Source organism: Pelodiscus sinensis, chromosome 4 (assembly GCF_049634645.1).
Source record: "Pelodiscus sinensis isolate JC-2024 chromosome 4, ASM4963464v1, whole genome shotgun sequence".
NCBI classification, from domain to species: Eukaryota; Metazoa; Chordata; order Testudines; family Trionychidae; genus Pelodiscus; species Pelodiscus sinensis.
Window position 1 is genome coordinate 58760951 of NC_134714.1, and position 22744 is coordinate 58783694.

Below are 22744 nucleotides of genomic sequence, written 5' to 3' on the forward strand. Positions count from 1 at the left end.
AACTGCAAGAATTACATTTATTTAAGCAACTAAAAGCAAAATCCTTCCCAATCCTGGGGTGCAGGTTCTTTCCATGACATTCAAGTGTGTTGGGAGAAATGCTCACTAATATGCTAGCCTGCAGATCATAATGTCCAACATCCATACACAGCCATTTAGCTTATATACTGTAGTTAACCCCAAGCATTTGTCAGGAGCCTACTGAAATCCTGTTCAGAGGAACAGCTCAGTGTGTTCCACAATGCCATCACCACCTCCTATGTGTACTTATGGGATTTCTGTAAGATATAAAGCATCTACCACAATTTCTTCTCCTGCACAAAGTAAGACAGGATTTATCCATATTTAAAAATATTTAAATACGAATTATGAGAAACCATATTGTTTATATATTTTGACCTATAATTTAAGTGTTTCAAGAGGCATTTAACTTCATTTAACTTTAAAATTAAATATAACAGGGTAAAAGTCTGTTATTGTTTTAAAAGCACTTTTTAAATAGACAAACAAAAGTCATGACACATGATTTATATAATATAGTGAGGTGAGTGAGGCAATATCTTTTATTGTACCAACTTCTGTTGATGAAAGAAACAAGCTTTTGATCTACATGGAGCTTTTCTTTGTAGCAGATGAGGAACGATATGGATATACATTTATTTCAGTTGCCCTATTGTTACCACATTTATAAATGTACTAAAAATTAACAGCTTCCATCTATGCTAAAGGATATATCCTACCCCTCCACTCTGTATGAATACATAACTTGGTAGTAAACAAAGGAATGCACTCCCCACTGTATGATCAATGGAGAGAAAGAAAGAGGGGCTATGGGGGGGGACATTCACCAAAATTCTTCTGCTCTCAAGCTCTGTTATTACCTCTAGATACAAAGCTGAAGACAACCCTTGTGTTTCAAACCTGTGAAACAGCCAGCTATTTCTGCAATATCTGCCTTTCTTGCAGAACCACAAAATGAAGTAATCATCATCACTAGATAGAAAATTTGCTGACAGAAATAACTTTTTTCCTTAAATAATGCTCTTCATTCAAAATATTGACACCCATGTTAAATGAGAACACATGTTAATAATTACTTGAAGCCAGTTAGAGATAATGGACAACAGAAAAGTTGTTATCCTCACTGTTATTCTGTGTCTTTGATATGATAATCATTGCACTGAGGGACCAAAAATGATTGATGGACTTTCATTTAGATCATACACATGACAAAAATTACTTGGCATTTTTTTTGTAAGATGAAGAATTAGTGGCATCAAGTACTTCCTGCCATACTCTTCCTTGAAGTAGTATAGAAAATACTAGTTTCCATAAGGATGACTATCTTCCTTGTAAATCCTCAGAAATATGGAGAAGACAAGCACATACTTTACAATATATGTAGCTTGCGCAATATTAAGGTTTAAAGAATGCATACACTGCACATTACACTTAAACACTTGTCTTCTAAAATGAATCTTTCATGCAGACTTAGAATTGTAGTTTGATGCTTGCTGAACCCATATTTTACTGCATCAAAGTCAGTTTTCTAGTTCTAGCTCCCTTTCAGCTAGCTCTAACTTTACAGCTGAAATCAAGTCTATGGCAACAAGTCTCGGTTCTGCAACTCCCACAAGGCGGGGGTGGTGGTGGTAAAGGGGGGGGGGGGGGTGTTGTGGCTTCTGTGTCTGATGCTTTGCAAACCACATGGATTAGGTCTGTTAAAAGGAAATGCAAAGGCATTGAAGTACCTTATCAGGGTTACAATATCAATCACTCAAAAGTTAGGAAGTGCCTCCTTTTGCATATGCATTATAATATTCTTTAATAACATGACCACATAATACTTTTCCCATAGGACTCTTTCAGTGCACAGAATGGATAGTGCTTGCAGAGTTTCCAGTTATGCAATATATTGATTTTTCCTTGCTGTTCAATATGTTGCTCCACACCTTATTTACTCTACATTATTCAAATCCTACTTTGAAGACAGAACTATTTATTTTTTCATAGGCTTTTCTATTACGCTCATCACTACAATATCTGAATGCGTCCCAAATATTAATTAATTTATATTCACAACACTGCTGTAAGGTGAGTGTGACATTCTGTAAGAACGTAAGAAAGACATACTGGGTCAGACCAAAGGACCATCCAGCCCAGTATCCTATCCGCTGACACTGGCCAATGCCAGGTGCCCCAGAGGAAGTGAACCAATCAATCAATCTCTCTCCTGCCATCCATCTCCATCCTCTGACAAACAGAGGCTAGGGACACCATTCCTTACCCATCCTGGCTAATAGCCATCTATGGAATTAACCTCCATGAATTTATCTAGTTCTCTAATAAACCCTGTTACAGTCCTAGCCTGTAGCTCAAAGTAACATTTTTGAATCCCTGTATTCATCAGTGTCATGTCATATTCTGATTTGTTTTGTTCAAGTATGCCTTGTGAGGTGTTATTTGAAAGTCCTGATCTTTTCAACATTAGCATCTTTTTGAATTTCATGTGATATCATTGTTTCTAAAATTATGAAGATTTGCTATTCATGTGATACTGATATATGTGGTGAGGTTGGGAATATCCATAACTGGCCTCTCAGGTACAACAGTAAAATATCCAGATGCAGTTGTGGCCCATTAAAGGGTATCCACACTCTGGGGAACCAGTCCAGAAGGCTTTTGAAAGAGAGCAAGTAGATAAAGCAGACCTCCACTTCACAAGAATACACCCTTTCAACAAGTTGAAAGAAATAATAATAAAGGAAAATGACATCATGAGTTGGCATCCCCTCCTCCTCCCACATGTCAACACTCATCTGGAAACATGTGTGGAAGACAAAGGGTACGTCTAGACTACATGCCTCTGTCGTCAGAGGCATGTAGATTAGGCTAACAGACATAGTAAAATGAAGCGGCGATTTAAATAATCGCTGCTTCATTTAAATTTACATGGCTGCCGCGCTGAGCCGACAAACAGCTGATCAACTGTTTGTCGGCTCAGCGCAATAGTCTGGACGTGCAGGTGTCGACATCAAAGGTATTTGTCGACCACCCAGGTAAGCCTCATCCCAGGAGGCTTACCTGGGTGGTCGACAAATACCTTTGATGTAGACACCCGCACGTCCAGACTCTCGCTGTTTGATCAGCTGTTTGTCGGCTCAGCACAGCAGCCATGTAAATTTAAATGAAGCGGCGATTATTTAAATCGCCGTTTCATTTTACTATGTCTGATAGCCTAATCTACATGCCTCTGGTGACAGAGGCATGTAGTCTAGACGTACCCAAAGATTTTGAATGGAAGAGAGTGGTCCCAGGCTGGCAGAGAGTTCCAGCCTCTGTATTGAAGTTCTATGACCTACCTGTACCATCTATCAGGATGGGGCATGGTTTGATTCAAATCCTGTTTGGTTTATAGAACTCAGACTGCAAATTTATTTTATTTCATCGACAACCAAATTATATCCATGCTTAATATTTATACTCAGCCTGTTCTGAAAATGGTCCTGACAGGCAGTAAAATGAAGGAATCTTTGTGGAATTGGTTGTAATGTTATCTGATTGACATATTAGTCATCTGATTAAAATGTGGCACATGCCAGAAAGGATTATCCAACTCACAGACAGATTCATGTTTGACCTTTAATGACTTGTAAGGAAGAGCTGTTACATCAGATCAGAGCAGAACTTTGAAATGCAACCTTGCACTGTATAAAAGTTCATTTTTTTGTCAGAATAACAGGTGCTGTATTCTATGACACTGTGGGATTCTCAATCCCAGAATAGTAAAGCAAATACTGAGACAAACAGAAGGTAAATGTTTGGCTAGATTGAGTTGTCTGGTAGGTTACTTTAAAAGGGAACCTGAGGTACTGCGAGAGTGAGAAGGGGACTGAGAAAAGAAGAATTAACAGTTCTACATAAATCCACCATAAACCTTCCATTACCATCAGATAACATACAGCATTGTCATTAAGTAAAATAACTCCCTGTTGGACTGCAAGGAGCCCACCATGATTGATCCATTGGTGCTAGCTAGCAGACATTTGGGATTTCAGAGAGACAGTGAAAAACACAAGAATATACAAAGGGATCAAACTGTCTGTAAGATTTTCAAGTGCTACTGTGACCTGGTAACTAGCCATTCACAAGGATCCTTATGTAAGAAAAGCTTTAGTCCAAGATTTTCAGTTAACTTTTAAAAGCTGGGACCTTTATATTTTAAAAGTGATGGACAAAAAGTTTAGTATTACTGATTAAGTGTTTTGGATATTGCATATACACATACGAGAACTTTTTTCTCAAAAGATATTACAGTGTATCAACACAAGGAACTGGACTTGATGCAAAAATCACAGTGTAAACTTATACAGCCTGGCTACGTCTACACTGGCCCTTTTTTCGGAAGGGGCATGCTAATTTTGAAAGTGGGAATAGGGAAATCCGCGGGGGATTTAAATATCCCCCGCGGATTTAAATAAACATGTCCGCCGCTTTTTTTCCGGCTTGGGGAAAAGCCGGAAAAAAAGCGCCTAGACTGGCCCGATCCTCCGGAATAAAGCCCTATTCCGGAGGATCTCTTATTCCTACTTCGACCAGGACCAGCAGACCAGGGACACCTGGAGCAAAGCTGGGGAGGTGGACGGGTCCCGCGCCTCTGAGGCTTTGCCTCCCCGGCTTTGCTCCAGGTGTCCCTGGTCTGCTGGAGACGGTCCCCAGCAGACCAGGGGCACCCGGAGCAGCTTTTCTCACCCTGGAGGTCGAGGTGGCGGGACCACTGCGCTCTGGGCGGTCCCGCTGCCTGCGAGCTCCGGGGCGAGAAAGCCCCATTCGTAAGTGCGGATCCGACATAAGTCGGATCCGCGTAACTCAGGAACTGTCTGTACTCTAAAGTTTTGTAAAGCAGAATATGATAGGAAATTTTTCTCTCATATATAAGCAGGTGTGTTCAGGTGAAAAAAAATAGTGAACATGTAACAACCCAAATAGTGTGGTATTCTTAAAATGCTTTTATATAGACAATAAAATCAATCTTCCACTTTAACACACATTTGGAGTATATTTATGTTAACTGGTATTTATATCTAGGATTAATTACTGTGTTAAGACAAATACTTTCTGATCAAAAACAATCCAGAGGTTGTCAAACTTCTTTCTTTTTCTAATTCTGTATGAGAAAAGCAAAGATTATATCCAAGGTGCCCTCTTGTGGCTCCAGTCAGGGAAACTCAATGCTTATGGCATATAATATATAATGATTTGAGACTACTTCAGTAACAAAATAATGTCAATCACCTCATGGACTAACATCCTTCTTTGTTAGGGGACTAATTTTACTTTAAGACCATATTTCGGTGTCCATTTTTTAAAGTGTGAGTAACCATTTAAGATGCTATAACAGCTCTGAATACAGTATAAATCAGAAAGTGTCTAGTGGCTCTGTCACTTTTACTGTACTGGGCCTTTTAGTATAAATACAACTGGCATGGATTTATTATTATTATTGAACAACTCACTTTAAAATACAGTTACTTATCATTTGTATGTCTATGAATATTCTAACCAACAGCAAAATAGAATGTACAGACTTTAGAGCATGGCTCCTAATGTGAGAATTAAGCCTGCATCCTTATGGCCCAGAATCAAGAAGGCTTTTGGCTACTCGTGGCCCATCGGGAGATAACAGATCACTCATTACTGGCTCCTACTTGTAAAGAAAGGGCTGGATAATCACAGAAGTGACCGAATAGGAGGCGGAGTGATCCTAGGTGCCCTCACTACTGGCTACTGCTCTATAATAGTAGGGGAGGAAATGGGAACAGCAAACAAGGACTGCCGCAATCAGTAGGACTGACGTCACCAACCAGCTACAAATTGGAGCTCCCTGGTCTGGCAAAGAGCAATGCAGACACAGAACTTCTTCAGCTCTGGGAGAATACAATTTTAGATCAGAGCACTCTGGAAACCAACTCCCAAAGGGGATCAAAACCCCAAATAAATCTGTCTCTCTGTTTTTGTAAAACTTTTATTCTGCATTGGTATTTGGGGGGAGCAGGGGATGGCAGTAAGCCCAACTCTGTGCCTTGTCTGTGGGAGATCAGAGAGTCTGGCCCAACAGGTTAGGGTGGTGGTGAATCCCAGGTTACGTCTAGACTGAAGGCTTCTTTTGGAAGAAGCTTTTCCGGAAGAGATCTTCTGATTTGCGATCTGCTGTTTTGAAAGATAGTGTCCATGCTGAATGGATGCTCTCTCGCATTTAAGCTCTGGTTACAGTGGACAGAGTGGCCACCAGGGCACCTGTGTTTTTTCCTCTTCTTTCGAAAAAGAACTCCCTCTTGCCTGTCCTTTCGGAAAAAGAGCTCTTTTGGAAAAAAGCTTCTTCCTTGTAGAAAGAGGTTTACCAATGTTGGAAAAACCCTTCTGTTCTTTTGATTTTTTTTCCAAAGAATATGATTACAGTATGGATATAAGTGAAGTTTTTTTGAAAAAAAAACTCTGTAGTTTAGACACAGCCCCAGAGAGCAAGAATGCAGGTATCAGTGACATAATCAGCACACTGGGGGGACATCCCAAAGACTCCTTTTTTACTGTACCCCATCACAACACACACACATACTTTCCTATGTGAACATACATGTTCATACTGTTAAATTCATGAAATAAACCACACCATTAAATTGCTTTTAATATTCTTCCTTTTCTCTATTGCTTTTTCCTGTCATTCCATCCCAATATTAACTTCAATATTTTACCCAGAAAATTGTAAATTAATTTCCCACTAATTTTGCACCTATTTTAAAATGTATACAACAAACATTGACATGTTCCCAGGAAATGTTAAGCAAAATAAAAATGAAAAATTAATGTACAATAAAAGTCCAATTGTCCGGCATCCAGTGGTCCGGCACTCCCGATAGTCCGGCACCAACTGGAACCCAGAAGTGCTCTGGCCAGCCGGACAATTGGAGCTGCTATGAGCCCCATGGGCGATCGCGGCTGAAAAAGGAAAGGGGAGAAGAGGGGAAGGGGATTAGATCCCTGTGACGGGTCTGCCGGGACGCACACTGCGACCAGCCGGGGGTTGGGGGGGACGGCATGACGAGGGGCAAACCCTCCACCGTTTTGCAGGAAGGTGGGGGAAGCCTGAGCAGGGGGGTGAGGGGTGGTTCATCCCTCACCACACCATCCCCCATCCATCCCCAGATGCAGTGCACATCCCCGCAGACCTGTCAAAGTCCCCCACCAGAGTACCTCCCGATACTCCAGCATATCCGATAATCCGGCACCACCTAGGTCCCAAAGGTGCCAGATTATCGGAAGTCTACTGTATTGTGTAGGGGTACGCTTCAAATATAATTACACTGAGCCTGATATTAAACAAAAGTATTTTTATGAAGTACAAACAGTAAGATTTAAGTGGTTGCAAGTGAAAACAAACTGACCGAAGTAAGTTACTAAGTTAAAATGAAAAGAAAATGCATAGCTAACTTTAATTCACTGAAAAAATTGTTGCAAGAAGTTTGTTACCTTAATGAGCTGTGCTTGTTCTAGGCATACTCTTTAGGTCAGAGATGACCTCTTTTACTTTGACCTGGGTCCCTAGCCCTTTGTATCCTTCCAGGATTTTCCATACCAGCCAAAGGGCTAAGAAGGGGAAGTTATTAAATAGCCTTCTCCCCAGAATGGGAATCTTTTGTTCTACCTTCCCTCTTCCATGGAAAACTACACCTGGATCAAAAAATGGAACCCAAGTACCAAGTGGTATGTCACATGTCTTACTAGATAAACCATCTTTAGACTTGCAGGACAAACAAGGCTGTTTACAAGTCAATCACCCAGTTGTTAAGGCTTCTGGAGGGGAGGCACCAGTAATGGCTCTCATTAGCACATTTTAAGCTATAAACAGTCTCATACTTGATATTTCTAACTTTACATATAAGAATGATACATGCAGATCCAGGTGATTGTAACATTAAAATTGATAGATTACATGAGACATTTTGTTTAAACATTTGAGTTATGCATATTTATATTCATAAACCAAACATCCTAAAGTGTGGGGGACACCGTCACACAAGTATCTTCTACTACACTGCATTATTTTAATAGACAAACTCACATTTACACTTAAACTGAATTATGATTAACTCTAAACTTATCTATGTAATGTAATATAATGTGTTGGCCTTTTTGTAACAATCAATATTTCTATGTACTTAAGTGGTCCAAAATTTTCACAAAAAACAATAAGAACCAAATAATAGCATTTCTAAAATGCAGAATTTTCAATAAAAACAAAAAAGGCCTTATCATTAAAATCAGCATGGATTTTTAACATTTGTGTAATGTGATGCACACTCATTCTTTCATGCCTCTCACTTTCACCAAAGTTAAATCATTTTTCAATACTTTGTTTTTTAACTTAAATTTTAAATATGCACAAACATGTTAGAATGAAGCAATGCAAGTGGTCCTTTGTAAAAATGGCAATGTGTAGATGAGGATTAGTGGTTTGATATTTCCCTTATAAAAACCCCCAGAAAATATTCTTGTTTCCATATATTCAAGTTTTGTTGTCAGTTTCAATCAAACAGAATATAAATAACTGCTTTTTGAATGAACAGAGAAATATGAACACATTCAATAAAAATAATGTAATTATGAAAATAATGAATACCTTTTTGGCCTTTGTTTTCTTTTCATAAGCCTCTGATAAGCGTTTTCTTTTTTCCTGAACTGCATTTTTGGAAAATAAATATTCAAATTCACTAGTATCAACTATGTCAGGTTCTTCTAATGAGTCCCATAAAGTTGGTATAGATGTTTTGCTAAAATAAATACAGAAAATTAAAATGTCATCACTAATGTTTATAAAAATATATTGTTTTAATTCGACTTTAAAACCAGAACAGCAGCTGAGGACTGCCAGCAGACTAAAAAATTGTAAAAGCCTTCCCTAAAAATTACTATAGCACTTAAGTACTTAGCTGAATTATTTAACCCTATATCAAAAATTACTTTTTATTATTTCTAATATAGTAGAATCTGGGGTCACCAAACAAAGATTAGAAGAGGGGTGTAATAGTGTAGTCGATTAACCAGCTATACGATAAGCAAAAGCTTATAGGTTAATACTGTAGACTACACACATTTCCCTCCTCACCCCTGGACAGGGGCTGCTGCCACCCTGTGCTACTGCCTCTGTATCAGAGGCAGCAGCACAGGGCAACAGACAGTCGGTCTGAGAGGGGAGCTTGTTTTTGAACTAGCTCTCCTAGCAGACTAGCTCCTGTCTGGCACCTTGCACAAAGTGTTAAGGGACTCCTCAGGAGTGGGTCTGGATTGCACTGACTACCAGCCCCACCTCTGGGGACTACTGAATAATTGAATAATCAATAAGAATTCATGAGGTTACTCGACTATTCAATTAATCGATATTTAACATCCCTAGATCAGAACAGACTTTCAAAAGAATTCTCATTCAGTTAGGGTATGTCTACATTGCAGCTGGAAGGCACTTGACTACTTCGGTAGGCCAGGAGTGGGCAATAAGTGGCCCATGTGCTGGACACAGCTCACCAGGTTTATTTACCCTTTATTTACCTCCAGATGCTTTATTTACCTAAGTGTTCACAGGTACTGCTTCATGCAGCTCCCAATAGCCACCATTTGCTGTTCCCAGCCAGTGTAAACTGTGGGAAGTGGTGCAAGCCAGGCTATCACTTTGTGCAGCTCTTATTGACCAAGAAAGGCAAACCTTGGTCAATGGGAGCTACGATTGGCCATATCTGTGGATGCTCAGATAAATAAAGCATCTGGTGGCCTGCCAGGGACTAACCCTGAGGAACCAGATCCAGCCCAGAGGGCCACTTATTGCCTATCTCTGCCTTATATGGATGGAAATATTGCAACAGCAGTCTTGTCTTCTTCTGGCTCATCTGCTTAGAACAAGAGAATGCAGTAAACAAATTAAAAATTTAAAAAAATAGTTGCCAAACTTTTCTGAATCTCAAGGGAAAATTTGGATTGAGTTTTGTGTTATTTATCTGATCAGAGATCAGCAGGATTCAGTTCACTTCAGATTAAATGAAAATACTATATGCTTTCTATTCAGCATTGAGAATTTGGAATTCTGGGTCCCTTAGGACATAGTACATTTTAAGGAGGGAAAGCAGTTTCACTCTCCCACATCCTCTAAGAATGGTGTGTGCAGAACACATTCTCAGTAGTGTTTAAACATGAGGATGTGAGAATACAACTCTCCTGGCTTTATCCAAAGTTTGGGAAATCAAATACATAGTGCAACAAACTGAACACTTCTGTACTGAAGTGCTTTTGACCAGAATCTACAATACTTAAAGAAAAAAGTAGTGGGCTAAAATGATCAATTCGTTCTTATAAATTCAAGCATATCAATAGACGCAGAGTCTATTTCTTCCAGCAGGTGTCACTAACACGCAAAATAGTGATAGAAATGTAGCCATGTTAGTCTGGTGTAGCTGAAACAAAATACAGGACTATGTAGCACTTTAAAGACTAACAAGATGGTTTATTAGATGATGAGCTTTCGTGAGCCAGACCCACTTCCTCAGATCAAATAGTGGAAGAAAATAGTCACAACCATATATACCAAAGGATACAATTTAAAAAAATGAACACATATGAAAAGGACAAATCACATTTCAGAACAGAAGGGAGATGGGGGGGAGGGAAGGAAGGTAAATGTCTGAGAGTTAATGATATTAGAGGTGGGGAAAGTTAGATGTCTGTGAGCTAATGGTATTAGAGGTGATAATTGGGGAAGCTATCTTTGTAATGGGTAAGGTAGTTGGGGTCTTTGTTCAGCCCCCCGCGGAGAGTTTTGAACAGCCCCGCCGGGGGCTGAACAAAGACCCCAACTACCTTACCCATTACAAAAGATACCTTCCCCAATTATCACCTCTAATATAATTAACTCACAGACATTTACCTTCCTTCCCCCCGCCCCCCGCATCCCCCTTCTGTTCTGAAACATGATTTGTCCTTTTCATATGTGTTCATTTTTTTTAATTGTATCCTTTGGTATATATGGTTGTGACTATTTTCTTCCACTATTTGATCTGAGGAAGTGGGTCTGGCCCACGAAAGCTCATCATCTAGTAACACGCAAAGGCATTATTAACAGTAATGAAATTATGTGGAATTGCAGTGTGGAGATGTAAATATGCACATGACTGCTGACTCCAAAATGATTACTGTGACTAGGTGCAACATACAACAGAAGTTTAGAGATAGATAAGATAGATGTAAGGCCGAGGTGGAGGGGTTAGAAATATACAAAAAGAATGCAAACGGTTATTTTCTATCTATTTGTGATTCATTTACCATGTAACTGAGTATCTGGTGAGATTTCCAATACTTTTGTAATTGAATATCAAGATTGGATATAGTGTAGCTCAACCAGAAGTTATGGGCTTGATGCAGAAATTACTAGATGAGGTTCTATGTGTATATGAACAAGGTAAGACTAGATGATCACAAAGTAATTAAAATCTATTTTTCAGTAGACACGATACCTAATACTTATTTTTAATTTTGGAAATATAGCCCCAAGACTTGAAACTCCTCATTCCAAAATATTTTATGCCCTTTAAATCCTTTTAATTGTAAAGTGAATTGACAATTGTATTAATCATTTAATTTTTCTTGCTAATATTTCACACTGATGATCCCAAGTTATGTTATTTGTGTTATACTGGAATTAAGATTGTAAAATTGCTGATTACCTCATAGGCCTCACCAAAAAAAAAAGCTGATCATCAGAAAAACCTCAATAAGTTTTAAATAAAATGCTTTCAGAATTAAGCACATTTAATAGCTAATCAGATGTTCATTTTACGATAATTCAGGTTATTTAAAATTAATAGAAACTTTTTAAAATAGGAAACATATATTTAATGTGTTCTTCAAAAACAAAAGGTTTATTCTAACGTATAAATGCAAAATTAGAGTATTCTTTCTGTGCTACTACTCTGACACATGCCTGGTCCAAAATCATAGGTACATAGATTTTTAAAATGAGAAGGGAACATAGTGATCATTTAATTTCCCCTGCTGCATAACACAGCCATATATTTTCCCCTTAATTCTTGGATGAGCTATAAAATCTCTGCTCTGAATCAGAAGGAATCCTCTTTTAAGCTAAGTCACTTAGAGTTCTTTTACTATTGTAAGTAACCCTACAAAATGATATTGAACATAGCAGAATTTGAGAGAAAACTTCAGAAAAGTAACTCTGAAAAGCATAAGTGTCTATTTTTCTCTATCACCAACTGGTGCAGTAAGCAGATCTATCCAGGATCATGCCAGTTCTTCAAACCTATTTTTTTCCCCACAGAAACATGCAGGTTTGATGAACTTTTGACAAACAAGCTCCTGGCAAACTGCTGGGAACACAGGCTTCCAAGGTCTGAGAGGACATTCTCACCAGGCAGATTGCCTTTGAGTTGCAGGTCTCTGTGGATTGCCCCTGGGCTTCCAGATTTTCAGGCCAGCTGGCAGCCAGAGATCCTTCAAATAATTACACCTATACTTCACCTTATTCCTTTGGACTCCCGCAGAACTATTCACAGAAGTTAAACATGGACAACTAGTTGCAGGATTAGGACCACAGGGGACAACTCACTCCCTTCCCTAAAGATCATACAATCTAAAGTGATAAGACCAGCAAACAGTAATAGCCAAACTCACTAAAGTGACATTAGATGCACATCCTCTGCTTTTTACTTTTATTTTACCTTGTGCCTAATTGCTATATTTATAAATCTTGCCTATGCACTACTACTTTTGTTTTAACCTTTAACAAATTTGGTTATTTTTTTTATTTGAAAGCCATAGATTATTATCTATTGTGCTTTTATAAAGCTTGACCTATCTTATTTGGAAAAAAAATCACTTTTCCTTTTTTGCTCTATCTTTAATTCTTCTCTGTCTTTTTTAGTACAAAAACCCCCTTAAATACTGTACATGCCTAACCTCATGATATATAAATTACTAACAGATTTACCTGGCATTGCTTGGATCCTCCTGGGTGGGGGCTAACGCTGTGGCCAGAGTAGGAGGCAGAGCTGGGGGTGAAGAGGGGCTCAGGGCTGGGTGCTGGAGATGAGGGGAGATAGAGGAGTCATGACTGAAGGGTAAGGAGGGGCTCAGGTCAAGGGGTTAGAAGGAGGGAGAGCTCGGGGAAGGGGAAGAGGTGGCAGCTGGCTTCTTCCTGGAGCTGGAGGGCCATGTACCATGGCCGCCCATGGCAGGGAGGAGGGGCCGCATGGCGGCCAGCAGCTGCTCCTCGTGGCAGGTACTGCTGGCCAGTGGCTGCTCATTGGGGCGCTAGCGGCCTCCCATGGGCATTCTTCTCCCCAAGCTTACCGCCCCCTCTAGTCAAGGGTGACTATAACTGTCCCTGCTCCACCACCCCTCCATTTCTGTTTGATATGAAACAATTGCATTTCTTTATCCTGGCACAACCAAACCCTGACCTTGCTTTAAGCTATGGTAAGAGAAAGCTACATACCAAATTTGGTGGTCCTAGTTTTTACCATTTAGGAGGAGCTCTTGAACAAACAGACTCACAGGCGAAAGTAGACAGACACACATTTCTAAAATATACAGATACTTATAAATCCAAATAAAATATCTTTTTACCTGCTGTCTTTGATTTGTATCCTAGTCCAGTACAAAGGCTTCATGGGACAGTTAGGTTCAATGGCAGGCTTTCGAGGACCTTGATTTGAAGATAAAGTGCTATTGAAAAAGAACCCAGGAGGTGGTGGTGGTGGAGGCGGCCCATTTCCTGGTGGAGGCGGCCCACAGCCAGGCAGGGGAGGTGGAGCAGGAGGTCCATAACCCGGGAGCAGTGGTGGAGGTGGTGGTGGTGGTGGCGGCAGCAGCTGAAGATTCCCACAACCAGAAGGAAGTGGAGATGACCCAGATCTAAATTGGGATGTCAATGGAGTGGATGCCAAATCTGGTAGCAAGGGAGGTGGTGGCGGGACTAATGCTGATTGTGAAGGTTCAGGAAGTGGAGGTGGGGGTGGGGGTGTCAGAGATACCAACATTGGTTTCTGTTCACAAGATGAGAGGCTTTCTAAAGTCTGTGTACAGTGACCTAGCTCCTGACTGTCATTTGAGGCAGAATGATTATGATTTAAAGACAAAATATTAAGCTTTTTAGGTACCATTTGATTATTCTTCACAGGTTTATTTTCTTCTTGATCAGGCTTTATGAAGGTTTCTCTGTCAGTTTGTATATATACATTTCTGTAAGTCTTTGGTGGGTTATCATCTTCAGTGGACACACAGACATCCTTTGCTTTTTCATTTCTTCTATTTAATTTGTTTTCCAGATCATCTTTGAGATTTGCAATGGTTTCTTCAAGCTTTGTAGTTGATACAGCATGCTCTCCCCGAATACGAAAGATCTCGAGTTCAAACTGAGACTGTGGGAAAATAAATAAAAAAAAAAAACCATGTAAACACTGTGTGTAATTAGTATTAGATAAGGATGAGAGTTGCTTTATGCAGATATAAAGATAATTACTGAGAGAGAAGAATTTTACAGATCTCTGAGTTCCATACTTTTCATTCTTTTATGAAAATTCCTAGTTTTAAATTTATGAAACAAAGACTTTTTCTTCAGTGACAGGCATTTCATGAATAATTTCTCAAAATATATAAAAAGTGAAGTTTGCTAATTAAGGCCTACGTGTACTTGCCTTAATGCAAACATGTAAGGTCCCCTTCCTTAGTCCTAAGCAGCCACGTCAGTGCTTTCAAACTTTTGTATCCAGAACCAGGTTCAGAAGGGAGCACAGCATCTGAACACCAGATGCTGCCTGCCAGGGAACAAACAGGAGGGGAAAACCAAGCACCAATGTTCCACCTTCCATATGTGCTATTTCACAGAGCTGGTGGGGTGAACAGAGAGAAGAGAACTGCACCCTATCAAGAACTGAAGTAAATTACCACTTTTTACCTTCCCTCTACCAGACCATGAGAGGATTCGTGGCTCCAAGTAATTCAGTTTAACTATAAATGAGTGCTACACCTGGCTGCATTAAAAAAAAGTCCTTTTCCTGTATACAAAGTTTTAAATTACTTTCTCCATTTTATTCTTTGCAACTGGTACTTTTCAATTGGCTTTGTTCTCATGTTTTACTTTCATTCTTTTGCTTTGACTGTACATGGTCAACATTTATTTCAGCTGGTTTTCTTTTTATGTTCGGTAATTTTACATTTTTGTTGGGGTTTTTTGCTTATTTGTTGGCCTTTTTCTTTGCTGATTTTATCTTAAAAGGGTTCCAGATTTCATGTCACATGCATAATATTTTGTGTAAATTCTCATAGATACACAGTATGTGCTCAACATACTAAAAATTAGAGTACAATTTGAATAGTAAATCAATGTGGAGTCCTGTGGCACCTTAAAGACTAACAGATTTATTTGAAAAAGTTTTTGTGGGAAAAAAAGACTTCATCAAATAAATCTGTTAGTTGTTAAGGTGCTATAGGACTCCTCATTGTTTTTGTGGATACAGGAGACATGGCTACCCCTGACACTTTTCACCAATTTGAACATTACAATTTCTCAAAAACTCCCATTTCTTAAACTCTTTATAGAAAAATTAAAATTCTTTCTTAATAAGCCATACTAATGTATGAAAAATACTCCTTACTAAAAACTACTCTCTCTCAAATGTAAAATCTCCTCCTTTATGTGTACTATTTTGTTTAAGGATTTAAAATGTCATTTTTTCAAAAGGCAATTTCATCTACATATTGTAAAATCAATCTTTGGATCCATAGGGTTATTAAAGATATTTTGTTGTGATAGGTACAAATGACATTTTTTAAAAAAAATCTAAGCAACGAAGAGAAACTAAAATTTCATATCACAAAACTTTGTTCTTAATGCTATGAAATTAAATGGATGTGTTAAATGTCTATAGAGTGCTATAAACACTGTAAGACATTCACCTGTATTCTAGTAATAAATGTGAGAAAAATACAAAATGTGTGACTATTCAAACACTTCTGTGAAGTAATCAGATAGAGATGAGCTTTAAAAAAAAAAAAAAAAAAAAAAAACTTCTCCCTGTCACTATTGAAAAACTTACACAAATAAAAAAAGGAGCATATTGATTTATAAGGGAGACATTTAAAATGACTACATATCAAATACTGTCAAAACTAAATGGACTGATTTTGAGTAAATGCTCCTTTTCTCATGAAAAATGTACTACTTCTCTACCAAAGTTTACTGTAATTTATTTTAGTTACTAGTTTAAACTCTTTTTGCCCCCAAAGCTTGAGGACACTGATCTATAAACGATATAATGTGTTTGAAAAACACATTGTTTACTCTCTAAAGAAATCTCTCTACATTGCTCTCTAAAGAAATCAGCATTTGTTTTATCATAGCATTTTCCTCACTGTTTGCACATTAAAATCTTCCCAACTGAACAAAATGGGAAAATAAAACTATTGGCTTTTCAAAGTGAAAGCTTTTCCTACTATAAAACTGGAGCAATGACCTTAAAAATACTCTAATACAAGCAGAGTATATTGTCTTTCCACCGGAAAAAGCAATAGAATTATTTTTTTCCAGTTAAGTATGATTTGACTGTAAGGAGAAGAATTACAAAAGCTTCATATTTTCTAAATATTTCACTACAGAGATATCTTACACTGACATTGAACATTTATCTTTAGGCAAAAATCACACAGGATGAAAGAAAATGAGTTCCAACAACATCACATATTGGAAATCTAGCCTGAGAAGGATCTAGTCAATAGGGAACTAAGAAAAAAGTGGCCCTTTATAATGAAGAACTGCATTTAAAGTGAGCAAAAACTACAATCTACAAAAATGAAGTTAGCCTTGCTATTTACCTATGCCCATACTTCCTACAGCCTAGAAAAATATTGTTTGCAGGGAACTGCTAAGAAATCATTACAATTTTATTTTAAGGTAACTTCATACACAGTACTGTTATCATTTTCAACAAAACAAATTTTAAAAGTGGTTTTCAAATCCATTTTCCAGAAGCAGCATATGATTAGTTAGGTGACTTGTTCACCTGCTCCAGATGCCAGCTAAATATGAAATAAAAGCTGAAAATCCAAATTGGAAATGTTTTGCAATCAAATCAGTGTAAAAATGTAGTGGCATCAAATATTGGACATCAAATAATTCCAAATTATTTTTAACAATATTCAATTTATAGTCAATTTTTAATGTGAAGAAAATGCTATTGTTTTAACTATAACAAGTGATAAAATATTATAACTATGACAAACTCTTAATTCTGTAGTTTTTTAAACAAAATATGAAATTATGAAAGTGATTTAAAACGGCTATCTTTTAGGGCTGCAAATACTTGCTTTCCAAGGATTTACCTAGCAAGATATCTGGGTAACATACAGAGTATTCACCAACAAGCTTACCAAATGTTTTGTTGAGAATGAAGGAAATAGCTCTTCAGCTCCCCCCTCTCTCTATAAAAGATATTTCCTTCATCCTTCACAACAATATCGAGTGAATCTTAGTTGCAGAGTTAAATAAAAAACTCTTTGCAACTGCTTAGGTACAAGAGGTAAAAAGAAATATTGAAAGAAATTAGCAGGAAAGAATTTAATGACAAAGATAAAGATTCCCAAGGTGCTTGAAGAAACAACATTGCTAAAAAGTTTTTCTCCAGGCCAAAGCTAGGAACATGCAGCAAAAACTTAAATATGCTGATGCTAAAGAGAGTGAAAGAGTTGTCAGCTTACTGACAGATGCACATAGTAGGAGAAAAAGTCACAGACAGAACACTGCAGAACACTCTCTCTCCCAGACAAAAAGGGCATGTACTGGGCTGAGAGGAGTTTACAAAAGCTGGAGGGAAAAGATTAAGGTGCAGATAAGACTCATACATTTAATCCTTTTGCAGTTTTTCTCCTCCGCTCCATATGCTATGTTTCATTGGGTGAAAGAATAAATCATACTTTGTTTTGAAGAAGTGTTTTTCATGTCACTAATCAGTCTCTGTCAGAGACTCCTGGAGTAAAAGAACTTGCAGGTGTCAAATTCTGTTGGTCCCATTTTGTTAATACAGTTGGGAAGTAGTAGGGGTGGTTGCACAGAGATCCTGTCTCAAAGTAGTTGGGCCATGGGATCCCAACCACAGTAACATGTATAGGAAGTCAGGTTTGTCACCAGAGGATTGCACTCGAGAGGGACAAAAAAGTATAGCTCACCCTGAAAGCATGACAAGTGTATGTTAACATATACGTAAAATACTAGAACTGGAAGGGACCTTGAGAAATCATCAAATCCGGTCCCCTGCCCTCATGGCAGGACCAAGCACCATCTAGATCAGGGCTACTCAACTTTGGGAGCCTTGGGGGCCCTAGTGATACTCACAGCCCATGCCGAGGGCTGCAACTTACCTGTAATTGCATATACATGCAAATATATATGCAAATAACCTTTTCACACTGATCAGCATGAATACAAAGATTAAGCCTTAAGCCATGGTGCCGGACCCAAATGTGGCCAGCGAGAGCCAGTCAGCACCTCTCAGGCTTTGACCACAAAGCTAAGCAGCCAGCATTTCTCACAATGCCCCGGCACTGCCGGCACCTCCTCCCTGGGGGGTTAGAAATGCCAGCACCATGTACCCATCTGTTCCAGCCAGACCTTCTGCTTGCATCTTTCAATATACACTCCCACACTCTTGTGGAGTGTGTTCCCAGTGGAAGCCATGTTCAAAGGATCCCACCCATGGGCCATGTGTTGAGCTCTGCGTAAACCAAAATCACATCATGGGCTGCAAACAAATGGGCTGCAGGCTGCATGTAGCCCATGGGCCATGTGTTGAGTAGCTCTGATCTAGGTCATCCAGTGATGGAGATTCCACAACCTCCTTAGGCCATTTATCCAGTGTTTAATCACCGTGACAGGAAGCTTTTCCTAATATGATAGAATCATAGGCTCATTGGCCACATATTTGCTCCCAGGTGGCTAGATTTAGTTCCTATAAGATGAACAGTAAAAAAAATCTATACTTGATTCTTAAAGTTGCGTTTAAGGCAAAAACACAGGAAAAGCATTTGAAACTAAGAAGAAGCCAAGAACAGTATGATCTCATGACAAAGAAATTATTTTAAAAATTATTTAGAAAACCTCTAGAATTATCTTCTCATTGTGACCTCTCTGGAACCTCCAATGAGGACCTGAAATGAGTGGTCTTACCTAGTGGGCTGTTAGAGTGTTTTATGCGTAATGTGCAGTAATGCTGACAAAATGTATGAATGCCTGCAAGAGGGACTCTATACAATGGAACCTGAAGAAAGTGAAGTATTTTATTTTTCTTACTCTATTGAGAGTAAACATGTGCTTAAAAAAAAAAGGTGGAAAAACTGATGTTGATATGAACTTTCTTTGCGCCAACACTGTGGAAAAACTATTAGTAATTTGGTTTTATGAAAATTCTCTTGCAGAGCCAAGAACAATGAGATTATTTGGATTATGTGCCACACAATTTGGACCATACTTAAGATTAATCAGATGACTGTGCCTGATCCCTTCTCCCCATCATTTCTGTATGTTTCTATGTTAATTCTTCAAGTCCTACATTGCATTATTCATTTCTCTGTCCTTAAGTGCTCCCTTTCCTCGGTCTTTGGATCCCTCCTTATGCAGTGGGTAATCCTCAATGATGAATTTGGGGGCTATTGCTAGCTCTGAACAGACCAGATAACCAGTCTATCATATAAAACTACCAGGGCTATATACAATAGATGCCACATATCATACAACTTAGTTGCAACTTCTCTAAATTCTTATCAAAATCCTGACTCATTAATGTGCTATAAAACCCACTAAGATATGTACACATACAATTATGTAAAAGTCATCTAAAGGAAGACACTAACAACATATTTAAATATGAAAAAATCCATATAAGTTCTGAGGTAGTTTATACCTGGTGTGCTTTGCTGTCAATCAGGGCATTCCTACTGTATAGTGCTTGGCAGTTTCTCTCTATAACTACATTGAACCAACATCCTAACATACGATGGGGTCCTATTTAGTGAATTGGAATTTAAATTTGTTCTGCTCAAATGCTGTAACAAGAAGTCAATGGGGCGGGGGGGGGGGGGGGGGAGGGGAGGGAGGCAGAATCTCTTAGAATGGGGAAAGCTACACTTCTTGTCTTCTGCTGGAAAACCTTTCCACAGATTATAGTCAATTATATTTAGTGGAACTGAACCTGCAGGGGGAGAGGAATTTTACAGAGCCAAGACTATAGCAGAAACATGTCCATATAACTCACTTCTGAAGCATAGTTTATATAAATCAAGCAACATTTCTGCTTAAAAACATTGAGATTAGATTTAGAGTGTATGAACTACAGATTTAGGAAAGTGCTTCAAAAAAAGTTATAGTCCAAGGCATTCCTCTATATTTAAATTACATATTTTGTCTTGCTTACAGATGTAGAAATGGGTTTCAAATAATTCATTGGGTGTTGACTCAAAGGACTGGATAAATGCCACCAATACAGATGATAGGGTCACAAGATTAAAAAAAAAAAATCAGAATTCAAGATAGCACTGAAAGTAGATCAATTAGGGCCAATAAATCACAGAACTACTTCAGATGCTAGATGTATGCCCTTTTGTTTTATTTTATTTCCAGGTACGTAGATTCTTTTGAGATGGAGGAGAATTTTTTTGGCCCAGATAGGGGCATGAATGAAAAATGAAGACCTCCAACAACTATTCCCACTTGTAAGAAAGGAAATATAAACATGCATTATATGGGCACTTTGAGTTAATCTATCATTAAAATTACATAGTTTGGCTCTGCCATTCTTGGCTTCAACTAGATGGAAAAGGCTGATTGAAAGGACATTATCACAGTATTTATGACTCTGCCAAAAACAAGATAATCTTGATTTCTTGCAAGAAAGTCTATATTCACAAAATTTCAAATTCAATTTGTAGAGTAAAACAGTGAGTTCTTCAAAAAAGTATGCATATTTAAATTTTGAAACAAACAAGGCCTCCTCAGTTTGGAAGTTTTCCCACCCTTAATGATTCCTATTAGGAGCCAGTAAAGTAAATCCTCTCTGCAACTTCCAAGGTAATTTATGAGCTAAATCATTTTAAATCACTAGGATTATTGCATGAGTAAGGATCATTATTACAGAATGAAAAATGTAAGGAAATAAAGGAACCATCAAGGTACCACAAATTCACATAAATGCCAATTTTACTTGATTGTTCTAGACCAATGTTTCTCAATCTTTTTTTTATAAAGTATCCCCCCCCTTTTAAATGTAAGTACCCCCAGTACCTACAGTTTTCAGACACACACAATTTTTTCTACCATTGCAACACATTTGTTTAAACAACTTCATTGAAGCCGGGTGGGTGATGAAATTTTTGGGTGTAAAACATACAAAAATAATAAAGCGCTGTAAAACTTAAAACAAAAATTCAGTTCTCTCAAATTTCATCTGTGTTGACGTATCCCCCGGACTTCTCTCAAGTTCCCCCTCAGGGTACTCATACCACTGGTTGAGAAACACTGTTCTAGTCACCCACAAGCCAGCATTAACACAATAGTGGTGAATATATTTGTCTTCGTAAGCATGAAACCACTTTGGCCAGGTAATCTTTTACTGTTTTGAACAAATGCCAGATGATGTGTGCACAGTCCATAGCCACAGGTGCTGGAACAAAGAGTGCTGGGGATTCTGCTGCATCCCTGGCTTGAAGCAGTTCCTGTCATATAGTGTTTTCAGAATGGTTCGATGCTTCTTAGCATCCCCACTGTACAACTTATTCTAGCACTGCTGTACATAGCCACCCTTTAAGACAACGTAAGTCATAGCCCATCAATATTTCTTGTGTTGAATTCAAGACTGAATTTTAATAGGAGGAAAACAAATAAGTTGCTTTACATGTTTCTCATTTGAAACAGCATTCTGGCATATGGTATCTTCATGTCCTCTCAAGCTTAGTGACAAACTATAAGATGAACATTTTTAGTTTTCCACAGACTTCATTTAACACAGTGGTTTCTTCCGAGTGCCAGAATTGTTGGCAACTTTACTTACTTATTCAAAACTGTCACGTACCATACGTAGAAAAGACCATAAAGTGAGTTTGTACAATAAAGAGCCTATTTAATTCTAAACTACAGTGAACACCTAATGTACTTATGACTTCAGGCAAAAGTTTAAGGAAAATAGAGTTGTGCTGAGAGGAAACTGTAAATAAGCACAGAGAATGTTTGTAGTGCCATTAAAAAAATACTATTCACAAATGCTCAGAAGCCTTTTGGTAGAGTACAAAAGGCAAGATTTTTTTTTTTTTTACATTTGTAAGGCATTTTGCAGATGAAAATGTGTCATGTAGACATTAACAGTATAATTACTAATAGGATCTAAAAAGACTAGAAAACTGATGAACTGTGTAGACATTTAGTTTTTACATGTAAAAGGGATAATGTTATAATAGCTGTGTCATTTAAATAGAATAACAACTCCATATTGAAAGAGACTTGCTTTTGGAAATTGTAATTATAATCAAATATACATCATTTGTATTTGAAAGGAAAAATGCAATTTTACTTCACAGGAAGATTACACAACATTATGTGTTTCTTACAAATAATTGTTCTACCTTCAACTTTTACGTGTTTTTCCTA

General features: G+C 38.1%; 1 protein-coding gene across 5 annotated transcripts in view; it reads right to left on the reverse strand.

Moving 5' to 3' along the window:
• Nucleotides 1-22744, reverse strand: part of FMN1 (formin 1) — a 382661-nt gene that overhangs the window by 155635 nt on the left and 204282 nt on the right. For all 5 annotated transcript variants that reach the window (XM_025189464.2, XM_075927043.1, XM_075927044.1 and 2 more), the window contains 2 exons: nt 13684-14477; nt 8678-8828 (listed from right to left, as the gene is read on the reverse strand). In XM_025189464.2, coding sequence (XP_025045249.2) covers nt 8678-8828; nt 13684-14477 — 945 coding nt within the window. The remainder of the gene's footprint in view (nt 1-8677; nt 8829-13683; nt 14478-22744) is intronic.